The sequence below is a fragment of the Macrosteles quadrilineatus genome, unplaced genomic scaffold (genome assembly GCF_028750875.1).
Source record: "Macrosteles quadrilineatus isolate MER2022 unplaced genomic scaffold, UCM_ALF_1.0 Scaffold_9__3_contigs__length_116548681, whole genome shotgun sequence".
NCBI lineage: Eukaryota > Metazoa > Arthropoda > Insecta > Hemiptera > Cicadellidae > Macrosteles > Macrosteles quadrilineatus.
This window is the reverse complement of record NW_026542602.1, coordinates 56,404,387-56,430,909: the sequence shown is the minus strand read 5'-3', so window position 1 is coordinate 56,430,909 and position 26,523 is coordinate 56,404,387. Positions and strand designations below refer to the sequence as shown.

Genomic DNA, 26,523 nt, shown 5'->3' with positions numbered 1-26,523 from the left:
GGACAAAATCGAAAACAAGGCATATTAAAAAAATTCTGGAATCCTTCGTACTGCTAAGTTCCTAAATGTGTAGTAAAATTAAAATTATTTTAGGTATTGAATATTTCCAATGGTTTATATTTTGAACTGTGTGAAATTGAGTGTATATGTAAACTACTCACATATTTATTTGTAAATCTGTTAAGGTTACCAGTAGAAACTTATCATTCTCGTAGTTTTAAAGAGAGTTTTAGGTATAAAACCATGATTAAGCATCATCGGGCTGTACAACTGTAGAAACAAGAGTTTTTTATTGCACTATGTACAAAGTGAGATTTTCTAGTTTTTTAGTGATCGCAACTTATTTTCGAATCTCTAGGCTAAGAGCAACAGGCCCCGCCTAGTTAGTCGGGCGTTCCTATGTGTTATCGTCATACGCTTACGTTTCTCTCGGAGACATATTCTTCTCGAACGACAAATGTGACAATCTTAAATAGAATAACGGTTAGATTCTATTAGCATTGATTCGATAGTTGATGCCTTGATATGATGTCACATTTGAACAGGGATTTCCTTCTCATGTTGTACATATCGGGTTCTTCTGAGGATCCTGTACCATAGAGCTTTAACGAGATTGAAGTTTGAATTTTGTATTTCCCTCTATATAAATATATATGTGATATATCTCTTTCAAATATACTTTATTCTTCTGTAAATTGTGGTTTATTATTCAAAGGCATTTAATAACCTTGGTTAACCTCCTTCCCTTATGTATTAATCCCAATACATATGCACTATGATAAAAAATGTGTTTGTTAGTAAAGGAAAGTATATTACAATCTTGGACAGAAAATAAATCACAATTCAATCCTCCATGCTGCTGTTTATTCAACAAATTTACAAAAGCGCAACATAGACAAACGCTTGATTGAACACAAAAGCCTTCATGTGGTCTCCAAGAACTAAGTAAATATGTTTAAGAAATTGTATCGATTCCACAATCCTTCAAAGACCCCTGTTCTAATTTAATTTAAAACAGTGCAGTATATAACTTAATTAAACTCATTCTACTTCAAACTCCACAACATTTTCAAACAAAAGCAAATCTCTTAAATCTTAAAACTAAATATATATTTTTAATATATTACTATTTCCAAAATTAGCACAATAAATATCTAAAATCATTAACCTGTAACGTATAAGTTACATAAACAACAAGATAATCAACAAAACATTCCGTAGAAAGTAGACAAAACATTTCTTAAATTCTACATATAATACACAGATTGCATTGCTAATTTAAACTAACCTATAAAATACTTAAAATAAGATCATAAAACTAGTGGAATGAAGAGATTAAAATACAGTGAATTAAAACTTGTTTATACTCTTACGAGTCCAATTAAAATAATCAAAAAATAAAATCGGTGAGTGGCATTTGATGCATCTTTCGATAGATTAAAAAGTGTATATAAATGTATGGACAACAATACTAAAATCATGCATGGTAAGTTAATTAATTATTTAAAAAAAACTTATATTTCCATTACAGAAGGTATGATATTATTTATTCAATCAGAACATATTTACCAATCCTAGTGCAATTAAAACTAACAAATGCAATTGTAAGAATATCATTTCAGTGATTACAATAATATAGATAATCTGAACATAATAAAAATATACAGTAGGCCTAAAACAATATACATCATATCATGATTCTACAAAAACAGAGTAAATTACAGAAAAATAGTTGCATAATATTTATTTCTTCACGCTAAAAATTTGTTATTGAACATTTTTAAAAAATTGAAATTATCTGTGTGCAAATTGCATATTCCAATAGAGTTTTGCATTGCAAAACAAAAGTACAATATCCTTTTACCTATCAAAGATTATGCTCGTTTCAGACAGTTAGCGAACTATAGAAATAAACCAAATGCTAGGGGGGCGAAGACCTAAAGGACCTTTTAAGTTACAATTCTTGATATAGTCACTCCACTAGATCAAGTTTTGCAATGACACCTCAATTGTAAAAACAGGTAGGACAGGTGAAAAAAGGATGTTACAAAAAAAAACCCTTATTGTATCATGTAGACTAATCTGTTCTTAAATATTCCTCAATATTCAAAGTTTAAGTTACATCTTTGACTATTTTATTGGGCCTGTTTAACAGATTCATTTTCTGATACATAATAATTGTAACAACTTGTCATCAAATTTTTATTTTGTACAAAATAACAATTGAATAATTTTTAACAATAACCAAACTTTACTCAGTTGATTTTAAATTTTCATAATATTCACAGATCACTTTTCAAAAGTTTTAATAAGATGATTATTGTTTTAATGATATATCAAGCCTATATGAATAATTTATTTTCATTCTTGCTTTAAATCTGAAAACAAATTATCGAAAGGTCAACTTCAATCTCATAACAAGAAATTGTCAAGAAAGTACAGTTTTGTAAAACTGATAACCGGTGTTTCATTAATAAAAAAAAAATACATCAATTATTTTTTACTTTTCATTTGAGTTGTATTTTTCTTGTTTTGTTAAAAAAAAAACACCTTGGTTCTCAATCAAACAGGGAACTATACAATGTTTCTTGTTCATAGATGATAATCATTTTAAGAAGCTCCAGCACATGTGTCTTTAGGCTGTCATTTTTTACTTATTACCAAATTTCTTGCATCGTCTTTGAAGCAGTTCTCGCTCTGAAGCTGTGTAATTTGTCAACTGTTGCTTCCAAACAACAGCCACTGTGGGTTTATTCCAATTTGCGCTGCTGGCTCCATCCATGCCTCCCATCAAACATGTTACAAATAATCTGCAATTTCTCATTGTACCTCACGTTCTTCACCGTGGATAAAGACCCAGGTTGGCAAACGATCGAGGATGTCTTAACTTAATCGAAATATACATATAAAAATATAAAAAAATATATATCTGTAACATAAAATAAAGCTCGATGATTTCCCGAAGATTTGGAAGGTGACAACTAACCCGAACAAGCTAACCGGACCCAAAAAAACCAACAGCAGCAAAGAAGAGAAGAGAATCACTCAGGGAGTTCCACGATGAATTTCCGCTCCTCCGGAGGGTTTCGAGTCTTGTTATGCGACGCGATGATAGGTTGAGTCGCTGCTTCCTGACGCGGGATCTTTGGAGGGGGCCACGTGTCGTCGATGTCCGGTACAATGTAGGATTTGGTGCGTTTCCTGCCGACAGTGTAAGCCTGAGAGTAATCGTGGTCGTCTTGTTGCGGTTTGTTGAACTGCAAAAGCTCCTCCAAGTCAGCCAGTAATTTCTTATTGTCAACTTCTTCCCCTCCAGACGGACCCTGATCCACAGGCGTCTGATCTGCCGGTTTTGAAAAAAGTAACGTTCTTGAACGACCTGAAAGAAGTCGGTTCATTACATTTCTAAGGTAATATTAATTAGAGCTTTTGACTAATGAATAAAGGTGGTATTTGTTAAACTCTTTTGGACAGAATATTTCATATCATCAACAGTTTCTCGACCATCTGATTTTCATGGTGTTGAGGATTGGACAATCCTCCATTATTATTGTATAAAGTGCAAACTTCACGGCTCATTTACATAAGGCATAAGGTTTTCATGGTTAGGACTAGCATATATGTTAATGTTTTGAACTTTGGGGCAAGTTACACGTTTAATCCCTGTCATAGTGGTGTTACAAAAATTATAGATTCCAGCTGCTTTCCCTTAGACATATTTCAACGTAAATCATCTGTTTGCATCATAGACGATAATAAAAGTACTAATACATAATACTATTACACCAACCCACCTGCTAGTGGAGTGTGAGTATTGGATGGCAAGTCAAGGTCGTTATCAGTCGCAGGTCTGGACTGAGAGTTGCGTAGGTTTGGAGCCATGACCAGGGCCAGACTCAGCACCAACACCATGAGACAAGTGGCTGGCTGTGTCGTTTGCGCAGAGCCACGCACCACAGCAGCTTGTAGTCTGCGCAGCTGCGTGCACAGTGACTGGTTCTGCGTTTGCAGCACCTTTAGTCTGCGTAGCAGCGACAGGTTCTCCTCAGTGCACTGCTTCACTCTGCACAACAGACGACATTTTAAATACTTTGTTAATATTGTTTAAATGTTCCATGTGCGTAAATAGTTTGTATGTGCGTTTTTATTTGATTTAAGATGGTGAAAAAGTGTTCAAAAATTAACAATGGTTTGATAACAAGGCAATCTAATTATTGACACTAATGGTCATCAAAGGAACTGTAAGGATTGGCGACGTAAAAGGTAATTAAGTCTAATTTGTTTTGTAAAGCTCACAAATTACCAAAGAATTTTAGATGCACTAGACGATTCCAACATAAAACATAGCTGACCTCAGAAGGAATAGCTTAAAGAGTCAAATCTATATTAAACTCTTTAAAGTAGTAAATTATTATTTTAGAAAAATCAATCAACAGTCCTCTTAAATGTCTTCAACTTTTTAAGCTCTTGTAGAGGATGAAAGTTATTGAAAAACTTAGCGTTACTAAACAATGGCTATTGAATAATGATTTACTTAGTCAACTATTATGACAAACTGTCAAAGAGCTTAGCCTCACCTTTCTTCCAGCCCGTCCACGTACTCCTTCTTCCTCTTCCTTGAGTCTTGGGCAGAGATCTTGTTGCGGATTTTCCTCCTGATCCTCTTCAACTCCCGTTCCTCGTGCTTGGTCAGAGGATAATGCGTCGGAAGAGTTATGCCTTCCTTGACCATCAGTCGTTTTTCTTCCGCTGCAAGAAAATTTGTTATCATTCGTTTACTTTTAGTAACTCTTGGAATTTGGAATGTATGTAGAGACCTTTCAGGAGTCTAACAAAAATATAACCTCAATATTTTTATCTAGTAATTTTTACATATTTTAATACTTTCATTTCACTACGCAAACTTTAAAGCCCCAAAAAACATAAATAAAGATCTTACTATCTTTTGACGAATTTACATCCGCTGCGAGGTTTCTGAGAAATAAGATTTGTTGGTGCGGTTTCAGCTAGTCTGATTTCTGGCGAAGTTGTCTAAGACTTAGGTCTTGTCATCTAGGAGACAACATCCTAGAAGAGAGTTCTAATCCCATCTAAGTCCCATCTGATTTGCGACTCATGTGTCCACCGGTCTGTAGTAGACCTTGGTCGGAGTGGCCTAACATGATAATGGTGGTGATGTGGATGGTTGACAAGATGAGTGAATTTTTCATGAGTTGAACCTCAAAACAGGATTTGTGATATTTTTCTTATCAAACTGTGTGTGTCCACCAAAAAACTTGTAAAATAATTTGGATGTCTGTATTTATCAGGACGAGGAAAATCATTGAAAAAAAGGCATTTGCTCCTTTATTATTGATTAAATGGGCACAATCTTGTTTTAATTTGGTTGTTATCATGTTAGGTTTTTTGCAAGCAGTTTTATACTCACAATTAAGTGCTAGAAAAGGAAATTCTATCTTGAAATATGCCAGATTTAAGTAGAGACCTTTCAGGGTTCTAACAAAAATATAATCTCAATATCTTTACCTACTCATTTTTACATATTTTAATACTTTCATTTCACTACGCAAACTTTAAAGCCTAAAAGAAAACATAAATAATCTTACTATCCCATTCTACGAAGTTCTATTTAATCTTTGTGCTGCCCCAGACGGACTATTTGAAGGTCAAAAAAGTCTATTAGTTTTTTAAACTCTATTGAGATAACTCATCTCAAACATGAAGAAAAAGAAGAGATTTCGGTTTCAAAAGAGCAGAAAAAGCTAAGTCAACAAACCAGTTATCAAACAAGTCAAGGTCAAACTACAGCTGTGTCACTATCTAATCACTGATGATTAGTGAACTGTTTCTCCAAACACCTGACTAAGCTCATTATAGCTTACAACTTTTCAGTTCAAACATTGATCAAGCATTCCATATTATCAGTAGTAATTTAAAAATAACTTAATAAATTCATTCCCATTCACTTATAGTGAACAATTTTTGATTCTTAGAAAATAACTGATGATTTTGAAGAAACAGATTCAATCTCTAATATTTTTCAACGAGAGTTATGTCAAAACAATGTTTGCTTAAAACGCAGTCACACATCAAAATATCACGTAAAAATACACTTTTTCACAGGATTAACAATTTGTATGCTAACATATCTTGTTTATAAGTGGGGCTAGTAAGAAAATGTTTGTAAGATATTAGCAGCTGAAATAGTGATCTTTGGCCATAAAAAACTCTACTTGTAGTAGGTGGTTTAGAGGTAGATTACAGAAAAGTAAAGAAAGTAGTAAGTTTTTTTATGGTTCAAAACTGGACCAGCTGTTCTTCATTGTTGAGCTTTCTGTTGGTTAAAGAAACATCTGATTTTAGTCACTAACAACACCACTATCTCATTCATTTAATACTCAACTTCGCCTTAAAACTCAACAGAATGTTGTGTCAATGTTTCATAATAATTTAATAATCCACTGTGTGGAATAGCCTCTACAATTTATTTTTTAATTTTAACAAATACATACTGGTAATTTATCTAGTTTTAAAGCCTATCCTTTTTTCTGATTTTGAAGGGAAAAAAACTGTGCCCTAAAAACTCATTAGGCTACTTAGAATGCCTTTAACAACAAGTGTCTGCAAATGGTATAGGCTAGTAGACATCTCGTGACTTTTCAAGCTTTTAAAGGTTCATCACCTACAAACCACTAAACGTTAAACCCTCACCAGACAGCTGCAGCCTGGGGTAGACGGTTTCCCTCTCGTCATCGCCAGCCTCGGAAGCAGTTTCCTTCTCGTCACTGATGGATGTGATGACCGCGGAGTTGTTGAGCAGTTGCTTGGCCCGAGCGTTCAGGCTGGCTTGAGTTTTGGAGCCTGCGTTGATGATCTTGATGGTCCGGACACCAGCCACGCCGTTCACTGGTATGAGGATTGACCGTGGGTTGTTGGACTGTAGAGGTGTCACTCGGATCACCCTGCGAGGAGCTGGGGCAGCTACAGGCTTCACACGGACCATAGGAGGCGGGTTGACAACTGATTGCATTTTGGGTATATCTAAAAATCAGACAAAACTTATTCTTTCTGAAAATCAGGTAGGGTAATGTAGGGTGAGTGCACCAGTGAATGACCGTTTAAGGTTGACTTTCTACTTGTAAACGACATGGGAAAATATACTACTAAGCTACATTGTTCGAAATCGTCTAAATATATTGCCCATATTTCCCTGTACTTCCCGATGATACTACTTAATGTATTATGTTCAAAAAAAGTATCGAAAATACAATTTATTTGCACATAAATCACTGCACCAGTGAATGACCGCATATTACATAACAATTTTAAAATTGTATTAAACCTCCTCCTTTTTATCGAATAACCCCCGTTCAAGATTTTTGCATGGAAGCTGAAAACCCTGTAGTGAAAAATAACGATATCAGGGTTATTAAAATATAGGTTCCAGTGAAAGATCACTTTTTATCTAGGAAATGACCGTAAGATTTAACTCGCATTCAAACTTTGGTTATAGTGTATCCACATAATTTCTAACAAAAATTTTTGTTTCCTAGCAATCGCTTACTCAATCAGAAAACATTGTCATCAATATCAATAAAGAAAATAAACCCAAATCGGTCAATTAACCGAAACGGTCATTCACTGGTTATTCCCTAATTTCTGAACCAGTAATTGACCGGCAGTTTAAATATACAATTGGTTTGGATTTTTATCTTAAAATGAGTACAGATTTGTACCTTAACATGTTAACTATGAATTGCATGTAATATATTAGAGTTCCAATCAATAATTAAGGAGCCGTGACAAATTACAACCAACCATGTTTGTGCGAGACGCCATAGTGGGAAGCTTAGAAACGAACTGCTTGAAACATCTAATTTTGTTTATGTTACAAAAGGACGATTGACACTTTCTTTTTGAATCAGTCAAAGAGTGAATTTTAATAAGGCCCCAAAGTTACTTTTAAACACGTTTGTAATGGACTAGGGAATACAGAAAGCCTGATATGAGGTTTTTTATACAAAACGGTCATTCACTGGGGGGTGGTCATTCACTGGTGCACTCACCCTACTTCAAATTCTAAAAATCAAGTATTGGTGGGGCACATCAATAATATGACACGAACCACTCCAAAGACCTTAGTTGTGTAGGTAAGTGTAACTGTGGGAGACTATGGAAATTAATTTATGTAATTTCAACAATCTTCAGAAAGAGCAACATTTTAGTGCCTTGCACAAAACTGTCCTTATTGTTTTTCTATTGAGCAAAAAGAAGCCACATGTTATTTAGAACCAGCAAATTTTAATATTCTGATGATATATTTTCTTGAGTACAAGCTAATAGTTATTTAATAATAATAGGTTAAATACCTAAATAGTAGGTATGGTATAGGTGGTGGTAGTAGGTATGGTAGGTAGGTGGTTAAATAGGTTAATAGTTATTTCTCAACTGTACTCAAATAGTTGTAAAAAGTTTCCTAGTGTCAACACAATGTACTCAAATAGTTGTAAAAAGTTTCTAGGGTCAACACAATGTTATGTTAGTAAACGTTTAGAGTCGTGGAGATGAGGTGTACAAACATTAGGTAAATTCTCAAGTTTTTAATTCGGAAAGATTTCTTCTAGGTTGAAATACTAACTAAACTAAATGATAAAACATATGCCTACTCAGTGTGACGACATGTTGGTCTTCCTCTTGCTTTACATCATCTACAGTCTCCATCGGCATCTCCAGGTTGGAGTCATCGTCTATCTCCACCACTTCCTCCTTGATCACGGGATCAGTGTAGACTTCCTCCTCAATCACTACTTCCTCTACTTCCTCAACATCGTCCATATCCTGCACCCTCGGAGACATCTGCTGGTCACATGACACACCTGCAACCGATCAAACCTAGATCAAGGGCCGCCTGGGTTTTAAACAATATTGTGAGGATAGTAGGCTCAACTTGCAACATTGAATTCAGGTTGAATGAGATGGGAGTCCAATTTGGCACAAGAAACACAAAATTACAATATTTCAATGTCACAGACAGTACTTTCAACCGAGGAATTGAGAGCTAGTTATTTTACTGGTTACGTTGCAATTACTTTCACTGCCAGCAAGGATAAATTTCACACCTATTGCCCTGCCCCTCAGAATACTAGCAGCTCTGACCAAAAGCCAGGGGTTTAAGGTTTAACACACAAAAACCTGTGATGACTAAGTTAGGGAGGTAGGCAGGCCTACTACCTAGCTATTTATTAATTCTTCTCAGGAAAGATCCCGCCTTATAGCTACCTACTGAGTTATAAGCAACATAGGGCAATATTCTTAAGCGGAACTAGCTGCCAAGCTGATACACAGAGAAAAGTGCTACTTTCCACACTACAACAGATGATGTAACAGTTTTGGTATGTTTGTTTCAATGACATCAGGCAATAAAACTACGAGATTGTGCCTTCTGGAGCATAGATTTTAAATTATATAGGCCTAATCTATCTCATTATAATAGCATTGGCTGTTAAGATGCATAGATTAGGCTTAGCCTGACTTACTGGTAAATGGTTACCTACTAACTACTACAAAAATAGTACCGTAGGCCTAAGATGCAAGATGGAAACCCCTTACAATATGTTAGCCTACAAGTCAAATTATTTGTTACTATGTAGGTACACTGTAAGTAACCAGTAGCCTAATCTAATAAGTTATTTAGCTTCTTACCACTGTCGGAGCAAGAGCTGCTCTCAACCACGGATCCTGCTGGTGTTACAAGGCTATCGGATTCTGACGAACTCTTATCCTGGACATGGTCAAAAGACTGGCTAACATCTTCCATTTCCAGGAGCGAGTCCAAAAAATCAACATCATTTGACCAGTCGTCATTCTGAAATTTTAAATGGAATTTCAGGTAACTTAGCTGTATTATTGTAAATTAAATTCATCTTATAATTTTCAAATTTGAGAGTTTAACTTTAGATAGGCTAACTTAGCGTCCAGCCGCATAGTCTACACTCCATTTAAGTTATGCTATTTTTTTTACTAGTCTTCCTTTTGGTCAAAAGTTCTTGATACTAATATTAACAATCTTTATCTCAAGATAAAAATGTCTTGGCAGAATTTTTGTTTCCAATTGTTTGAAAACCAGTGAAATACCTACCCTACCTACAAAGTTTGCTGTATCACTTAAAAGTTGAATGACAATTGCTTCCAGGACGCAACATTTTATTTCTTTTTCTTGTGAACAAGAGAAGTTGTTTGTCCGCATCATTTTAGTTATATAGTCGTGTTATTTATTTAAAGAGTTAAATTTGAGGCTGCAGCCTAGTCTATTTTCCTCTAAACGGCCAGGAAAATAAAATTAGACAAGGAAAGCATAGGCATAAGCTACCGGAAGTTAAAATACTGTAATGTTTTCTAACATGTAAATTAATTGGACAGCCTAACCTCATTTATTTATTTTATCAATGGCTCATAGTATAAGTTATTATTGTTATTATCAATTAATTAACTTAGCCTAGCCTAACTTATTTGCGATTTTGTGTACACTTTTGCAGAGAACCTACGATATGTTATGGGTGTAACGATATAGGCCTAGCCTACATAGAAATAAGTTAGCCTATACCAATTTTTATCCGGTTCGATAATAATATTGAATGATATAATTAGGCCTAATTGTACCTAAACTTAGGTACCGGTACCATGTGATACTGTCTGCCAGAAGTTATTTATATCTTTCTGAACGCTCTTTGTTAATGCAAAATTTAGGCTATAATTAACGGAACCTCAATTAGGCTACAGGCTTAGCCTATTGAGGCCCTATTTATTTTCTCTACGTTAAAATTTGTAGGTCACGCTTATTGTACATAGCAGATGTTCTTTTCATGTTTAAGATGATTTATTTTTGTTTTCTGAATTTGTCATAGGCCCCTATGTCAGCCTGGTGAGAGCAACGGACTGAAAATAGCATAATTTTTATAGTCGTAATCAGCTTAATTTGTTTTGTATCTTTTTATTAATGTGAATTTATTATGCAATAATTGTGACCTGTGTTGAAAGAGAAAATAAACAAACATTCTATTCTATTCTAGTTTATAGGCCTAAATAAAAACAACAATAACATTGATGAATCTGGTTATTCATTTTATCCCTTGTTTCCACTTGAATATTTAAGTTAATGTTAAAAATGAAAGAAATTGTGAATTTTTTATTGAACTTATTGATGTTCTTACCTCATCAACACTGGTATATTGAAAATTGCGTTGATTTTCTTACGTTTTGGTTGTTATTGTTTTGTTTTAATTTTTTTAAGTTATTGGCCTATTTTTAGGTGATAATGTAAGTTTTTTTTATATTTAAGTTTAGGTAGGCCTATTAGTTATTTATGCCTAAAAACGTAAACAAACCAATTTTGAAATCAATGTTTAGCCTACAATAGGAAAAAAATTATATAAGTAATAGATGTATCGAACCCAACAAGTTTCGATACACGGTAGGGTTATCTAATTCATCCGGTAACATATTCCTATCGTAGGTTCTCTGCGGAAGTGTACCGTAACCAAGATTTTGAAATTAAGTTAAGTTTAGGCTTAGGTAGGACCTCTACAAATATTAACTAGGTAGATTAAACTTTAGTTGAATCTGAGAAAATAGGCCTAAGTTAAGTTAATGGAAAGGCGCAAAGCCAAAGGAGTTCATAGAGTGAACCGGATAAGAGATCTGCTGACTCATAACTTGAGGTCCCTAACTTAATATTTGAGTACCGGTATTATGCTATGCGCATTGGCATATTGTTCATATGTTCATAATGTGATGTAACCATTCAGCCATTGTGTAAATTACATCAGCTAATGTAGCCTAGGCCTGTAGTCCCATATTGTCACCAAGTTAGGTATCAAGTAAGATTTTAACCCACTTACATTTATATTTTTGTGATCTAGACTGAATTTCATGCCATCATCAATCAGATCCTTTTCAAAGTTTAACAGATTATCCTCCTTATCAAGGAGTAAATCCATGAAACTCATGTCAGTGGGTAAAGTCATAGTTCCATAAGAAGTTAACTTATGTTTTAGCTCCTAGGTCTGGTAATATGGGTAGGGTAAGTCTTGGGCTAAAATTGAATTCGGCTTCTGTTTTAAAATGTACCGTTAGTTTGACCTTAATGTACACAACGCTGGGAGGTGGGCCTCGCCTTCTGAGGCTAGACCTAGCTCTAACCGGACACTGTCACACTTATGATTTTAACACTCACAAACACAACCAATACATCCGCACTAAAATTACACGATACGGTAATTTCTACAATTTAAAAAACACCACTTTCAAATATTTGATCATTTTAAATTAATAAAAACAAAAACAATTTGAACTACAGACTTCCAACGTGTAAGTTTTGACGTCACACGTCATCAAAAGAGCGAGACAGAAAATAGAAAAACATGTTTTCAACAGAAGTCAGATGTTTTTAAACCATACACTTGCGTCATTTCCATTGGCCAGAAATGCCATAGAGGTTTTCGAGCATGATTGGATATAAAAGAATGTACACTATATAAAATAATATACTAAATGTAGAACATGTAGTGTTCCAGGGTTCCAGGGGTATTGTGCAGTATGGTATAAGAATAATGGCTGATCCGGCTGATGAATTTAAACATTAACTCATTACTTTGTATACAACACCAGACTATAAAAAGAGGAAAATGTGATGAACGGGTGAACCTGGCAAACTTAGCTTTCTCACAAAATTGCAAAATAGGGACAATTTTTAAGCCATAATTTAGCTATTTGTATATAATTCAACACTGGAATATTCAGTATTCAGATTGGTAATAATATATAAGATAACTATTGGTAATATACACAATGAATGTGTCCTCTGAAACTATACTAAGGTAAAGTCACATCCAGTAAATTATTCGAAGTCCTGATTTCCCCCACGCCTAGTTTGGTTCTTAAGGTGTCCTCACGCATATCAAACTGAACATAACATGAATATTTTGAACTGATCCACCAGCACGTAATACTGTATTCGTAATCATATAATGTGTATTATATAGCATAGCTCTGGAATGTGACTTAAGAAAAACATATATGAAGAATGAAGTAAAATTAAAGTAAATCCGAGCAGCCATACAGTCTGGAGAACATATCTGAGACTAAGTAAATTGAGAGTGAGTAAATTCGGAAGGTTTTTAAAAAAGGGGGTGGGAAGGGGGTTGAACATTTGCCGATTTTGTCGCCAGACAGCTCTGCTCGCTATCGATCTGGTCCATGGGTGGATTCTGCCTCTTTAAGCATTTATCCTAGTGGGATTTTATCCCTAAAATGGGATATTTTTTATACTAGGGATAAAGTGGCATTGTAGGTTAATATTTCATTTCATGGGACTCAGTACAACGTTATAGTTTAAGTTATTTTCTCCATAAGAGTGTATAAATGCATTAATAGATATATTGTATACATTTTTAATTTGAGACGTTTAAATGGTGCTATAAATGCAAGGACTGTATGGGATACAAAGGTGTTTAAAGCTAACAAAAGCGGGATAAATGGTATTATTACCGGACAAACTGGGAAACTTGTGTTTTGGGTGGGAACCTAAGCTACAGCAGACAGCATCTAGGTCTCAATGTTTGTCAGCGATTTTATTAGGGTCTTAATGTTATCAATTTAATTTCCCATCTAAATTTCAATTAAAAATATGAACATGATTTACCGACTGTTCTTTTTTCTGTGCTACTTATATTTTCTCACGTCTTCAGCAAATGGTAAGTTATTGTTTTTATTTGTGTATGTACATGAAAATTGGGCTATAGCATGCTTCCTCTTTTTATATTTTGAAACCCGTAGATAAGAAATTAAAGTGTTATCTGAGGTATAAATGTTTTAAGCTATTACTTTTTATCATTGGAAATTATCACTTTTGGTGGTTTATTTCGGTCTCAGGAATGAGATTATGTTTAGTAACTAATTCCTACAATCGTTGACGATTTATTAACTTTTCTATTATTCCTCTTTGTTCGGAAATATTTTAATTTAATACTTAAATTAATATTTTAAACTATTTTTTACGTTAGATGGTAACGATAATAATTTACAACTAAGAAATTAAGTCAACTTTATTTTTTTTATATCTCAGCGAAACAAATATTTTTAATGTTTGCTCTAATTTAAATAATTTAAAAAATACAAAACGTATAAGCATAGCAAGTTTTTAAATGTAAGGAGTAAAATAAACCCAGCATTAAAACTACGTTTTCAAACATTCTAGACACACAATCAAACTTTTTCCACACCTATAGTATTTTTCACAGGGGCAACGTGAGAAAAGGTTTTTTTTAACCTGGACATTACGCAAATTTATGATTTCTTATTGCGAGTTTATATTTTTATTAAAATAATTTATTATGAAACAATACTTATTATCAAATTCCATGCTCAGCATGTACACCATTGATTGAGGTTGAATCAATGTGTGTAGGTTTTCTGCTACGATGAGAGGCCCTGAAAATTGTCTAGTTAATTTTTATCTTGTAACTTTAGTGGCTTACTGTGCATAGATTATTTATTAAATGGATTAAGATATAAACAAAGCCAAATGTAGTAATTAACGGATATAATGGTGGTCATTTCTGTCCGTGATTGTTTTTATTTGTTTGTTGTTGTTCGTCGTTCGTTTTATCGTTTGTTGTTGTTCGTCGTTCGTTTTGTCGTTTGTTGTTGTTCGTCTTTCGTTTTGTCATTTGTTGTTGTCGTGGAGGTAAAAAACTATTAGACCGACTCTGAAATGCTATCCATAAGTAGTTACAGACACGTATAAATTGTATCAAAATTTAACAATTTGTACGGAAATTATTGTGTTACGATATACATATAATATGTTTTTGCTTCCACTCTTCGATGTTTCGGGACCTAGGTTGATCATGAAGACCATTTTTCTATGGAACGATATGATAAAACGAATAAATTAGTCCGTTTGAACATTTGGGTTACTGAACGAAATAAAAATATATGTAAAATGGAAAACGTTACCGGTGTAGAACACTTACGTGATAAAAAGACATAAAGGAATTCAATTTACTTCTGTATACTTCAAGAGGCGTTAACAAATTCTACAAGAGCGTTGTTATCTTCTGCCCTTAGGCAAGAGCCTTTGTCTTAGGAATTCTCTAAAGTCCTCTTGCAAATACTTGACCTTTGAACTTGAACACACCGTAAATTGTATCTTGTTTTATCCTTGAAAAATGAGATCGTTGGTATAAATTAATAGATAAAATGATAACTGCTTTTGAATAAATTTATCCAAAGCAGCCGTACTTAGAACGGATTCAGATTCATTCCACTATGGATAATTATCTGAATTCATCGTACTAAAACAGCCTCTTCTGCTCTATATATATTATAGTCTTATAGTCTGATGTGCGTACTATTCTGATCGTAAACTGCTGTCATTACAGTATCAAGCACATATTTTTGGGGGAACAAAGGCGCAATTTTTTCAACATGTAGCCTTGATTTCGATTCAATTTCTGAAACTTAAAAAAATATATTCTTAGGATGAAACACTATAATAAATAACAAAATTCATTAAATGTTTGTTTGTAAAAAAAATACAAAAATAAAACGTCGTGTATAGTGCTCGATTTTCCTGGCACTGAATCTTGATGACCTGAGTATGCTGATGATTATCAACAGGTATGAAACAGATAGAAGCTATTCCTGACGCTAAACGACTCTATGACGATCTGCTGAGTAACTACAACCGTCTGATACGACCTGTCATCAACAACACTGAATCTGTCACTGTCTGGTTAGGACTCAAACTGACTCAATTGATCGAAATGGTAAGTGTTGTGTTGGTGCACGTAACAACTGTGAACTGCTTTTGCTTTCTCTCCAGAAAAAAAATTATGAGAAGTTTCTTATAGATGTTATTATCTTTGTCTTTCTTATTCTCTTCCTCCTTCTTACCCTTCCTCTTTTAGTTCATTTTTATCTTTTATCTTCCACCCTCCATCAATCTCCTTCCCCTTCGTTGGTCAGGTAACTCTTTGCCAAGTTCTCTTCTTTCCTCCCCTTTTCCACCACCTACTTCCTTATTCATATTATTCTCCTCCTCAGCCCTTGATATTCTTCTTCCTTCCTTCCATCTCATTCCCTCCTCTCTTCCTCTTCGTTGTTAGCCTTATCAGTCCAACACCAAGTCGGACACTATCTAACTGATCTTGCTACACACTTCATTAAATGAGCACTGAGCAGGCCTAGGCCTAGTGGCGGAGCTTCAGGTTCGGTTCCCTGAGGTCACGTGTTCAAGTCCATCCAATCATCAATGTATTTTGTAGAAATATACAAAATCGTTTTAAATAAAACTATTTTGGGCTACAGCCTAGTGTCATTTGAAGGTTGGGTTTAAATAACACTTTGTATTGTACTGTACCCTTTTAAAACATACAATTTGCACAATATTTAACACATATATTTCTTTGTTATTATGAAGAAGTGTGTGTTAAATTTACTGAGAGCTTTCTATTCTAAAGAGATTTGATATGTATTCTTCTTTTTCTACAACCTTAGTCCTCATCTACTATAATTTTGATAAAAATAAACTAAATGGTGAGGTGAGATTTGATTTGACTCAGATATTGTGTATGATCAAGTGGACCCCATTCAATTTCTGCAGTGTGAGTGTGGGGCAAGCATTTTTACCAAATTAAACATTTTTATCATTTGATCAGCCACAAGATACTACTGTACCAAAGAACTAAGAAGAAAGACTATCAATGGGCTATGTTTAGTTCCAAGAACTAATCAATGTAAACAAAGCAATGATAGATTTCACTTGTCATTGTTATCTTACCAAAAATCACATTTTGGATATGGTAGCAAGTAATTCCTACAATATGATTTTTTAAATATATTATTTTTTTTCAGAATTTAAAGAACCAAGTTCTAACTACAAATGTATGGGTGGAACAGGTGAGTGACTTTTACTTTCTCCCCCTATACCATAGTATATGGAGAAAGTATTGTTTTCGTCAAAATTTTCGAGTTTGAGTTTTGAGTGGATATATTCGTTTTGGGTCCCCCTGGACCCAAAAAAGTGGTTTTCGAAGTGATGTCTGTGTGTGTGTGTGTGTGTGTGTCTGTGTGTCTGTGTGTCTGTGTGTCTGGATGTGTACAGAGCTAGGGACTACACCTGTGGTCCGATTTCGATGAAATTTGGTATGTAGGTTCTAATCCATGGTATCTCCAGGCGTTTTTTTCATTTTTTTGAAATTTTGATTTTTAATGGGGATTTTCCTATAAAAACCCATAAAAAACCTGAAAAATCGGATTTTCTCGAAAATGGCCCGAACGATTTTGATAAAAATTTAGTATGTTGTAGCCCTTTAAATTCTGAACAAAATGGTACAAATCCCATTTCTGTAAAAATTACGGTTCAAAAGTTATGGTAAATTATGTTATTTTCCCATAAAAACCCAATAAAATAGGTAACGAAAAATAGGATTTTAGAAAAAAATCCGGTTATATTTTAACATAGTATGTTATGGTCCTTAAAGTTTTGATAGTTTTTTCATTTTTAAAAATTTTAATTTTTAATGGGAATTTTCCCATAAAACCCCATAAAATAACAGAAAAATAGGATTTTCCCAAAAAAGGCCCGAACGATTTTGATAAAAAAATTGTATGTTTTAGTCCTTTATATTCTGAACAAAATGGTACAAATCCCATTTCTGTAAAAATTATGGTTCAAAAGTTATTGTAAATTATGTTATTTCCCCATAAAAACCCCATAAAATAACGGAAAAGTCAGATTTCACAAAAATGGCCTGAACGATTTTGAAAAAAATTAGTATGTAGTCCTTTAAATTCTGAACAAAATCGGACAAATTACTTCTGTATATTTACTTTCACCGCTTACATATGATAAAGGTTGTTGACAAACTTATGGGAGAAAGTATGTGTCAGAATGCTGATACCGTTTATTTAAACTCATAATCTATTTTCTTGTTAGTTATTGTTGTAATATACAGTGTATTACTTTTCTTAATTGTTGAAGATTTAAAATTTGTAATTAATGAAAACAGTTAAATTACCGTAAGTATTTTTATAGAGGCTAACAGCGAATCTTTTAACTTTAAATTAATCCATTCACATGTACCTCAGGAAATGTGCATGAAAGTTTCCTGCAAAACAAGGTCGATAAAATTCAAGAATTACTCCACTGTTAAATTGTAAGTAGGATAAACTCTCGATATTGCTCCCTTGATTCAACACTTGTTGCGTAACCAAAACTGAGCCACTAACTCACCAAATTTATTAATTGATTTACAAGATAACTTAAGGAAACATGAATACATTTTTCAGTCAATAACTGATGGCTCATTATTTCTTTCTTATTGACTTTTGTTCTTTTCCGGGTCAGAAATGGGTTGACTACAAGTTGCGCTGGGACCCAGAGGAGTATGGAGGAGTTGAGATGTTGTACGTTCCTTCTGAACACATTTGGCTTCCAGACATTGTGCTCTATAACAAGTAAGTCTTTCGGTATTTGCCTAACCATCAAGATTACTGTCTTGTTGAACTTCTTACCTTATTGGGCTATTTACTCCTACCATTACAGTTTGGAATTTGATCCAGATACATCTAACAAATAAGTCTGTTTTAGTCCAATATTAGCACATTTACTCTGAACTGTTTATGAGGCAGAAAATGCTTTTAAATAAATACATGGGCAGGTGAGCAAGAGGAAGGACATTGATGTTGCCTACTTAACACCATAAATCATAAATGCTACAAATTAAAGCCTACAACAGACCATATTGGTACCAAGCTAGGAAACTAAGGATATTGCAAAATTATTTGTTTTTAAAGCTAAAAGTTAATTACCTAGTTGAGTATTTGCTATGAAATAGATCGGTAAGTCACACACTATTATGTGATAGTAACTTGTTTAGAAAATTTACGTTTTGACATTTTAGTAACTGCCTTCATAGATGACGCAGTTTAAGATTGCATAACCCTATTTTCTCTTTTTTTCTTTCTTGCCTTTTATCTTCACTCTCCCACTGTTTTCCTCCGGGTTGTACAACCAAAGACTTCCAATAAATAGACCAAAGTTGTTGACCAAATTTCTGTAATTGCAGTGCAGATGGCAACTACGAAGTTACTCTGATGACTAAAGCCACACTCAAGTACACTGGTGAAGTGATCTGGAAGCCACCAGCAATTTACAAGTCTTCTTGCGAGATTAATGTGTTGTATTTCCCTTTCGACCAACAAAGTTGCATCATGAAGTTTGGATCCTGGACCTACAATGGGTATCAGGTGCAGTACCCCATCTAACTGCTTTTAGCTCTAGTTACAAAACTGACTCTGAGAAATATCAATGTCTTTTAGTGATATCCAGTGCTCGATTTGTGGGGGAACGCAGCGGAACGGAGTTCCGGTACCTCTCTTTCGGAAAGATAAAAATATTGGAATAAATAGGTACAAATCACATTAAATGTTACAGTTCCGGCACCTCATTTTTACAAATCGAGCACTAGTGATATCTATAAGATTATTCAATGTTTAATGAATGAAATTAAAAAGACCCAGGAGAGCTGATTCAGCACTGCTTCATATTAGAGCCACGGAGTGTACTAAAAAAAGCAATGTGTGTCAGGTAAGAAAAGCAATGATAAATTATTTAATGCAAGTTTATTTATGAAAAATTATCACACTTCACAAAGCAAATTCCAAAATAAGCCATAAAACTGCCTCACATATAGACCAAAGCATTTTCCAGGAAAAGTAGAGTAAGACACGTTTATTAACGTTTGCTCCATTGTTTTTTAGACAACCCTACATTATTTGAATCTCTGTTGATCCAGATGTATTCATGTTGTGACAGGTCGATTTGAGGCACATGCAGCAACAAACCGGATCTAACCTGGTGCCTGTTGGTATTGATCTCAGCGAGTTCTACCTCTCCGTGGAATGGGATATTCTCGAGGTTCCGGCCAGCAGAAACGAGGAGTACTACCCTTGTTGTCAAGAACCGTACTCTGGTAAATCTTAACTTAAAGTCCTCAGATATGCATGCTCTATTGAGAAATCTATAAGATGACGATGCTCAGGTTTTGGTCGTGTTGCTAATTTGCTAGCTTAGTGTTTTTTGGACTCTGGTGCAAGAGGAATGGGTTGAAGGGTTTGATCTACAAAACTCAACAATTCGGACAGCACAAAAGTTTCAGGGGTTTGGACTAAGCAAGGTAATCTAATAATCAAGTTCTTAAACCTATAATAACAATTAAAGGATCGTTCCACCCAGCGCACCCTGGCGCATCCATAGCCATTTAACGGGCTTTCACTTAAAAGCGTTTGAACTAACTATTGAATTTCAATTAAAAAATGCCACTGGCGTGAACACAAGCAAATAATATTTTTGTATTTATGTTTTTCAGACATAACTTTCAACCTCACAATGCGGCGGAAGACTCTCTTTTACACTGTCAACCTCATCATTCCATGTGTAGGAATCACATTCCTTACTGTCCTGGTCTTCTACTTGCCTTCAGATTCAGGAGAAAAGGTACCATTATTTTCATCATGAGGTAATTCCTTTCCTGGTTAAAGTACAGACGGTTCAATTTTGTTATTCAGAAATATTAATGAAATGCAACAGATAAAACTGTATTCTTTGCTAAAAAGTTAAATTTTGGTGATGGTGAGTTTTAATGTTAAAAGATTATTGCAGACATTGTTTGTGGACAGAGTTATTTTTCTTAGTAGCTCTGGAAGGTTAATCTCAATGAATCTTCACGTGGGAGCAGTGGCGTCATTTCACCAAATCCTTGGGAGGGGCAAACACTGGGGGGGGTACGGAATACCCCCCGAAAATTTTGCAGTTTTTAAACAAAAAAAGAGGGGTTTAAGCTTATTTTAATTGTCAAAATCACTTTGAATAAAAACTAAATTATGAGTCAAATTTATTTGAATCCAGGCAGAAAATTAATGAAACTAACAATTATTGGTAACAGACAGAAAAACATAATAATATGTTGGTAAGTTAGTCATCTAAGAAACGTGATCAATAGTTTCATGGTGTATTAATATTATTTTTGTTATTAGATTTATGACCAAATTCTCTTCTACAACATTTAGACCTATATAGCAATGAATACGGTTGTATTCATAGCCTATAGTTCAAAACAGTTTAATTTGGTTTTTAAATGAAACATAAGTATTTTAAGTACTTAAAAGCAAATCAAATTTAATTATCAATAAAATAATTTGACACAATTAATTTGAATGTGCTACTGAGACACTAAAAAATAATATTTTTGTTTCAAATTACTGTAGAAGAATAGGCAAGATTTTTGTCTGCCGTGCTTTTTAAGATTTGACAGGAGAAAATATTTGTATATTTAGCTAGTACAGCATTTTTTTTTCTCTAGCCCAGGAACTAGGGGGGGGGCAAATGCCCCCTCCTTGCCCCCCCCCAAATGACGCCCCTGCGTGGGAGATTCAAATTATTAGTCCTTAACCTCTTAATAGATTACTTACATTGAGAAGTTTAGGCTGCTGTAGTTTAGCGATTGTGATGTTTACATTATCCAAAAGAATATTGGACATTTTCCATCACATAAAAGTAGCCTATGCACGAAATGTGAATCGGTTTTTAACAGGATGGTAGGAATTTTCAAAATTTGCCAGGTGAAATACTTCATGAGGTTATTAATGTTTTCTTTCCTGCAGGTGACATTGTGCAGTTCAATCCTCGTGTCGCTGACTGTGTTTTTCTTGCTGCTTGCCGAGATCATCCCCCCTACCTCACTCGCCGTGCCTCTACTCGGCAAATACTTGCTGTTCACCATGATCTTGGTCACTCTCTCTATCTGTGTCACTGTATGCGTCTTGAACGTACACTTCAGGTATCGTTCTGTCTCCTGAATGCTGTCCAATGTTAGAAAAGAGTTGGTAAATATTATTTGAAAGGGTAAATTACCTTGAGCGCTACCAAACGGTTCTTTTAGTGGAATTAGTACTGGTGACTGAATCAGTGGAATTGATAAGTGAATGAAAAAGTAAATTGATGAATAGATACATTGATTGATGGGTGAATAAATAAACTTAATACATGATTTATGTAAACAGTTTAAATATTTGTTTAGATAGTTTACTGTTTAGGTTTTATTTTTAAGAGAAAAATTTTCATCTCGAGGCTATTTGTGGATCATTAGTTTGAAGTTGTGTATAGGCATTCAGTGTTATAGCAAATCAAACTTTACATTCAACAAGTTTACTAAATATCTAAGCTGCAAGCTATAGGCCTATACAACAATTTTATCTCATTGTCAGCTACTGTCAATGAAAACTTTGTGTTAAAATTAACTACCTACCTTCTTGTTATTTTCACCATAGGTCTCCATCTACACACAAGATGTCTCCTTGGGTTAAGAAAGTATTCTTGCACATAATGCCAAGGATTCTCATGATGAGACGACCTCCGTACTCTTTACGAGACTCTTACGATGAATCTTTCTCTGATGGGGGATACATCAATGACGGCGACTTCAGGTATTTATTGGTTTTTTTTTATCCGAGAAATATGTGTTTGCAGATAACATGGAACAAAATGCTTAAAACTACTCAGTTTATTTGGTCACTTTTAAATCAACTAAACATCAATACAATACAAAGCTTTGGCATATATTTACTTCATTAGGCAAGATTAATACCTTGATCCCATAAAGTTAATATTATTTTCCAATCAAACATTATAGCTATTCTCTAAAATTACCTGGAATTATTTACCCATTAATTTGACTATTATGTTAAACCAGAAACAGTATAAGAATTGGCACTTTTCTGAGAGTGTATAGCAACAACCACGACACAATATTTGTTTTTTTTTTTCAAAAAAGTCAATGTTATTTCAGAGACAGTATCAGTGATCCTTACCCAGGAGACTCCAAGGATCCTCATGAACCCCGAGGTTTTGAGTCCGTCGCCACCGCTTACCGCTCAGCACTGAATGACGACAGTCGACATCAACCACATTCCTCAAGTGAGTTATGGATACTTGGACTCTAAATTAAAACTTTTCTACAGATTTTTTTCTACGATTAAGGTTTTTTCCCCTAGGGATTTTGTGGCACATGTTTTTCTACAACATTTTATTTTGGTTGTTTGGGCCTGAATTACTCATTAACTACTTGGTTGGATTGGGCTGAAATTTAGCATGATGATAGCTCATATTTCCCATTATCATAGAGGCATGTTCTTGTCTCAAAATTCCTATTGGAATCCGCCCCAGTACGTGTTTCCCATGTTTACCTTGTGGACATTCAAAAATAATCAAAGAATATTGACTTGTTTCAACTTACCAAATAAGTTGGGTTTTTGTCAACTCAGTTCATCATAAAACTGTTAACTACAACAAAATAGTCAAACTAATAGAGACGATTTTACAGTGACTGAGTCTGAGAACACGCTGCCTCGGCAAATGTCACCCGATGTGTTGTCAGCTTTACAAGGAGTCCGGTTTATTGCTCAGCATATCAAAGACGCTGATAAAGATAATGAGGTGAGATTTATATAAGTTATCTTTTTTTATCAAAATATATATTAACATTATTTTTTGTTTGTGAATATCAATACCTAAATGTCTATAGCTTTCTTTTTTTTTAATTTTGGCAAATATTCTATTTCTAACTAAAGTTTACCTTGGATACTGACACTTGTCCTTAGACGTCATTAGACTCTCGTCCTACATTTAAATCTAACCTTTTTTGGCGTGTTTCATGACCATTGTCCATACTAATATATTTTTTGTCATCCCAGGTTCAAAGTGTATGTTAATAATTGTTTTATTGTCAGTTCACTTAATTTAAAACTATTTACAAAATAAAACCATCTATTGGTCCTCAGGTATCACAACAAAAAAGCTCAGACTTTATCCTTGCATTATTCAATCGATATCAACAAATAACTCATCAAAGTATTACAGCACATTTCACCAGCTTGTGGGCAATTTTCATTGGAGCAATTTCCTTTAAGATATCTTCTCATCACTTACGCATCATAGTCTATTTATTTTGTAAAAATTGACTATTATTTAATACGAAATAAAGTAAATTTTGATTTGATTTGATTTACAAAAATATTTACACTAACTGGTATTGCTGTTGGGTTGAACAAACCCACTAACACTATACTGTTAGTAGTTTATTGTTTTTCTTCGTGACGTTCCAATCCAGAGAGCTGAAACCCTACTGGACTGAGGCTGTTTTAGGACTTAGTCCTCTTCAGCCAGGGAATCTATTGTTTTGTAAATATATAGACATAGACTATAGTGTTAGTGATAAGAAGATGCCCCTAAAAATGCCACGCAAGCTGGAAAAATGCATAGAGTAACCTAAAAGCTATACTCAATAACACAGGCAACAGCAACAAAGACTATCTATAATAAAAATTGTATTAACACATTCTACTTATGGCATACCAAACATTGTTTGGCATAGACAAAATGTGTAAAGACTTTTAGTGTTTTACGAAATATCACACTTCGTTGTAGCTGTTATACATAGTTTTCATACATAATGGATAAACATAGTTTTGATTTAATTTGAATATAATCCTATTTCCATATTACAGATTGTGGAAGACTGGAAGTACATTTCGATGGTGCTCGATCGGTTTTTCTTGTGGGTTTTCACCCTAGCTTGTATCGGCGGAACTTGTGGCATCATCTTCCAGGCTCCGTCACTCTACGATACTCGATTACCAATAGATCAGCAACTCTCGGAGATTCCGTTCCGCAAAAACAATCTTCATCTACCGGACGAGTTTGTGCAGATTCATTACACTGGTGTATTCTAAGGAGGCGTGATGGCCATTTGATTTATAAGAGAAAAGTAATTTACCTCTGTAAGAATAAGATGTACCGTAACCTCAAAAGCAACACTTTCAGAATAACAGAATTCAACATTCGATAACGTATATTAGAGAGTTGTTGATATCTAGAACCATTGACTATACAACCTTACTGTAGTATTATATAGTCAATTCTAGAACCCCCAGCAATTTATTGCTGGAATGGGGTTTCAAAAATGCTATTGTAAGGAGTCCTTGCTTTTGAGATTTGTCATTATAAGCCAACCTTTAAGTTTAATAGCTTCAAAGATCAATATACCCTTTAGAAAGTAGTGTTTTTTGTTAGATTTTTTAGGATATATCATTGTAAGAAACTTGCAAACAGTTAAATACACTAAACAATACATTAACATACACAGATTGTATACAGTAGGATATATAGTATGAATTGCTATATCCAGCAATGTTTTTGTTGTTTAAAAATTGTGTTAACACTCATTTAACTGTGATTTAATAGTAGTTGATACGTAACTTTGTTGAATACGTATGCCAAAGTTGATAAGTTTGTCTATTTAAATGTCTTCCAAATACAGTATATTTAATATTCTATATTGATTTGAAGAATATAAGTAACATAGGTAAAAAGTGGTTACTAATAAAACGAAACGAAGTTTTTCCATTTCCTGTAAACAAGTATTATTGTATTAACATCAAGTTTATTATAGGTAAATTTTAAGTTTATTGCCGCAGATAGTGGATGATAGCCTACATTTAAGTTACCTAAGTGAGAATATGAAATAGTTATACTCTGACTTTAGAAGTTATAGGTTACCTAGATGCTTAAAGTATCATAAGATTGTTAAATAAAGTGTAAAGGTTGTGAATTACTTTTACTGTTTCTACTGTGATTCTTAAAAACTATGTTGTTGTAATGTTTATTGATAAGGTATTTAATTTTAAGTCTCAAAACAAAAAGTGGACATTTTGTTATTTAGATGGATGTGTTATATAAAGAAAATAATATATTACCTTACCATTGTGTTATTCAATACAGTTTCCTGTCCATTAAAACTTTTTCTATATAGATAGAAACTTTAAAGTTGACTACAGTCAACTTAGTCAGTATCAAGACTACAAGATCATCCTACACTCATCTCCATTCATACTTGGCTTAAAATACCTACCTTCGTATGGTCAAAATTACAGTGAAAAGTATTAAAATTCACCGTACTAATCTAACAGTCAATTCTACATTTTATTCATTGACTCTGCTCTATGTAATAAGTCTGACCCAACAAAAATTGATAAACATATTTTTATTATTTGGAACACACATATAAGAAATTAACAAAATACTTGACATCCTTATGATTTACTAGATGACGACCAATGCTGCTCCGCTTATCCGAGAAATGATCAAATTTATGATTTTTGATAGAGTAATACAGTATCTTGAACTTAACTGATTCAAACTATCAATATTTCAAATTATAGTCTATGATTTACTGATTAATATGCATGAGTCTAAAACATATAAAAAACATGAACATTACTGGAGCTATTGAATTTTAAACATAGGAAAGCCTTATATAAAAAATAATTTTTATGTTGGTTGTTCACCTTGCGTTTGCTTGAAACTCGTCCGATTTGAATAATTAATAACTTAAATGAAAGCCG

General features: G+C 33.9%; 2 protein-coding genes across 2 annotated transcripts; one reads left to right on the top strand and one right to left on the bottom strand.

The window, feature by feature from the left end:
• Nucleotides 1-842: 842 nt before the first annotated feature.
• On the bottom strand, nt 843-12,379 carry LOC129002407 (CREB-H transcription factor homolog let-607-like). Its single transcript, XM_054430185.1, has 7 exons — nt 11,898-12,379; nt 9,703-9,865; nt 8,667-8,876; nt 6,712-7,041; nt 4,578-4,749; nt 3,795-4,063; nt 843-3,379 (listed from the first exon to the last, which is right to left on the bottom strand). The coding sequence occupies exons 1-7, from the start codon at nt 12,021-12,023 to the stop codon at nt 3,042-3,044; spliced, it is 1,608 nt and encodes a 535-aa protein (XP_054286160.1). The 5' UTR covers nt 12,024-12,379; the 3' UTR covers nt 843-3,041.
• A 1,202-nt stretch (nt 12,380-13,581) lies between these two features.
• Nucleotides 13,582-25,869, top strand: LOC129002406 (acetylcholine receptor subunit beta-like 2). Its single transcript, XM_054430184.1, has 12 exons — nt 13,582-13,751; nt 15,679-15,827; nt 16,915-16,959; nt 18,410-18,519; nt 19,131-19,311; nt 19,880-20,036; nt 20,433-20,560; nt 21,727-21,902; nt 22,393-22,548; nt 22,911-23,038; nt 23,445-23,557; nt 24,628-25,869. Exons 1-12 carry the CDS (start codon nt 13,685-13,687, stop codon nt 24,850-24,852), a joined length of 1,635 nt encoding a protein of 544 aa, XP_054286159.1. The 5' UTR covers nt 13,582-13,684; the 3' UTR covers nt 24,853-25,869.
• The last annotated feature ends 654 nt before the right edge of the window (nt 25,870-26,523 follow it).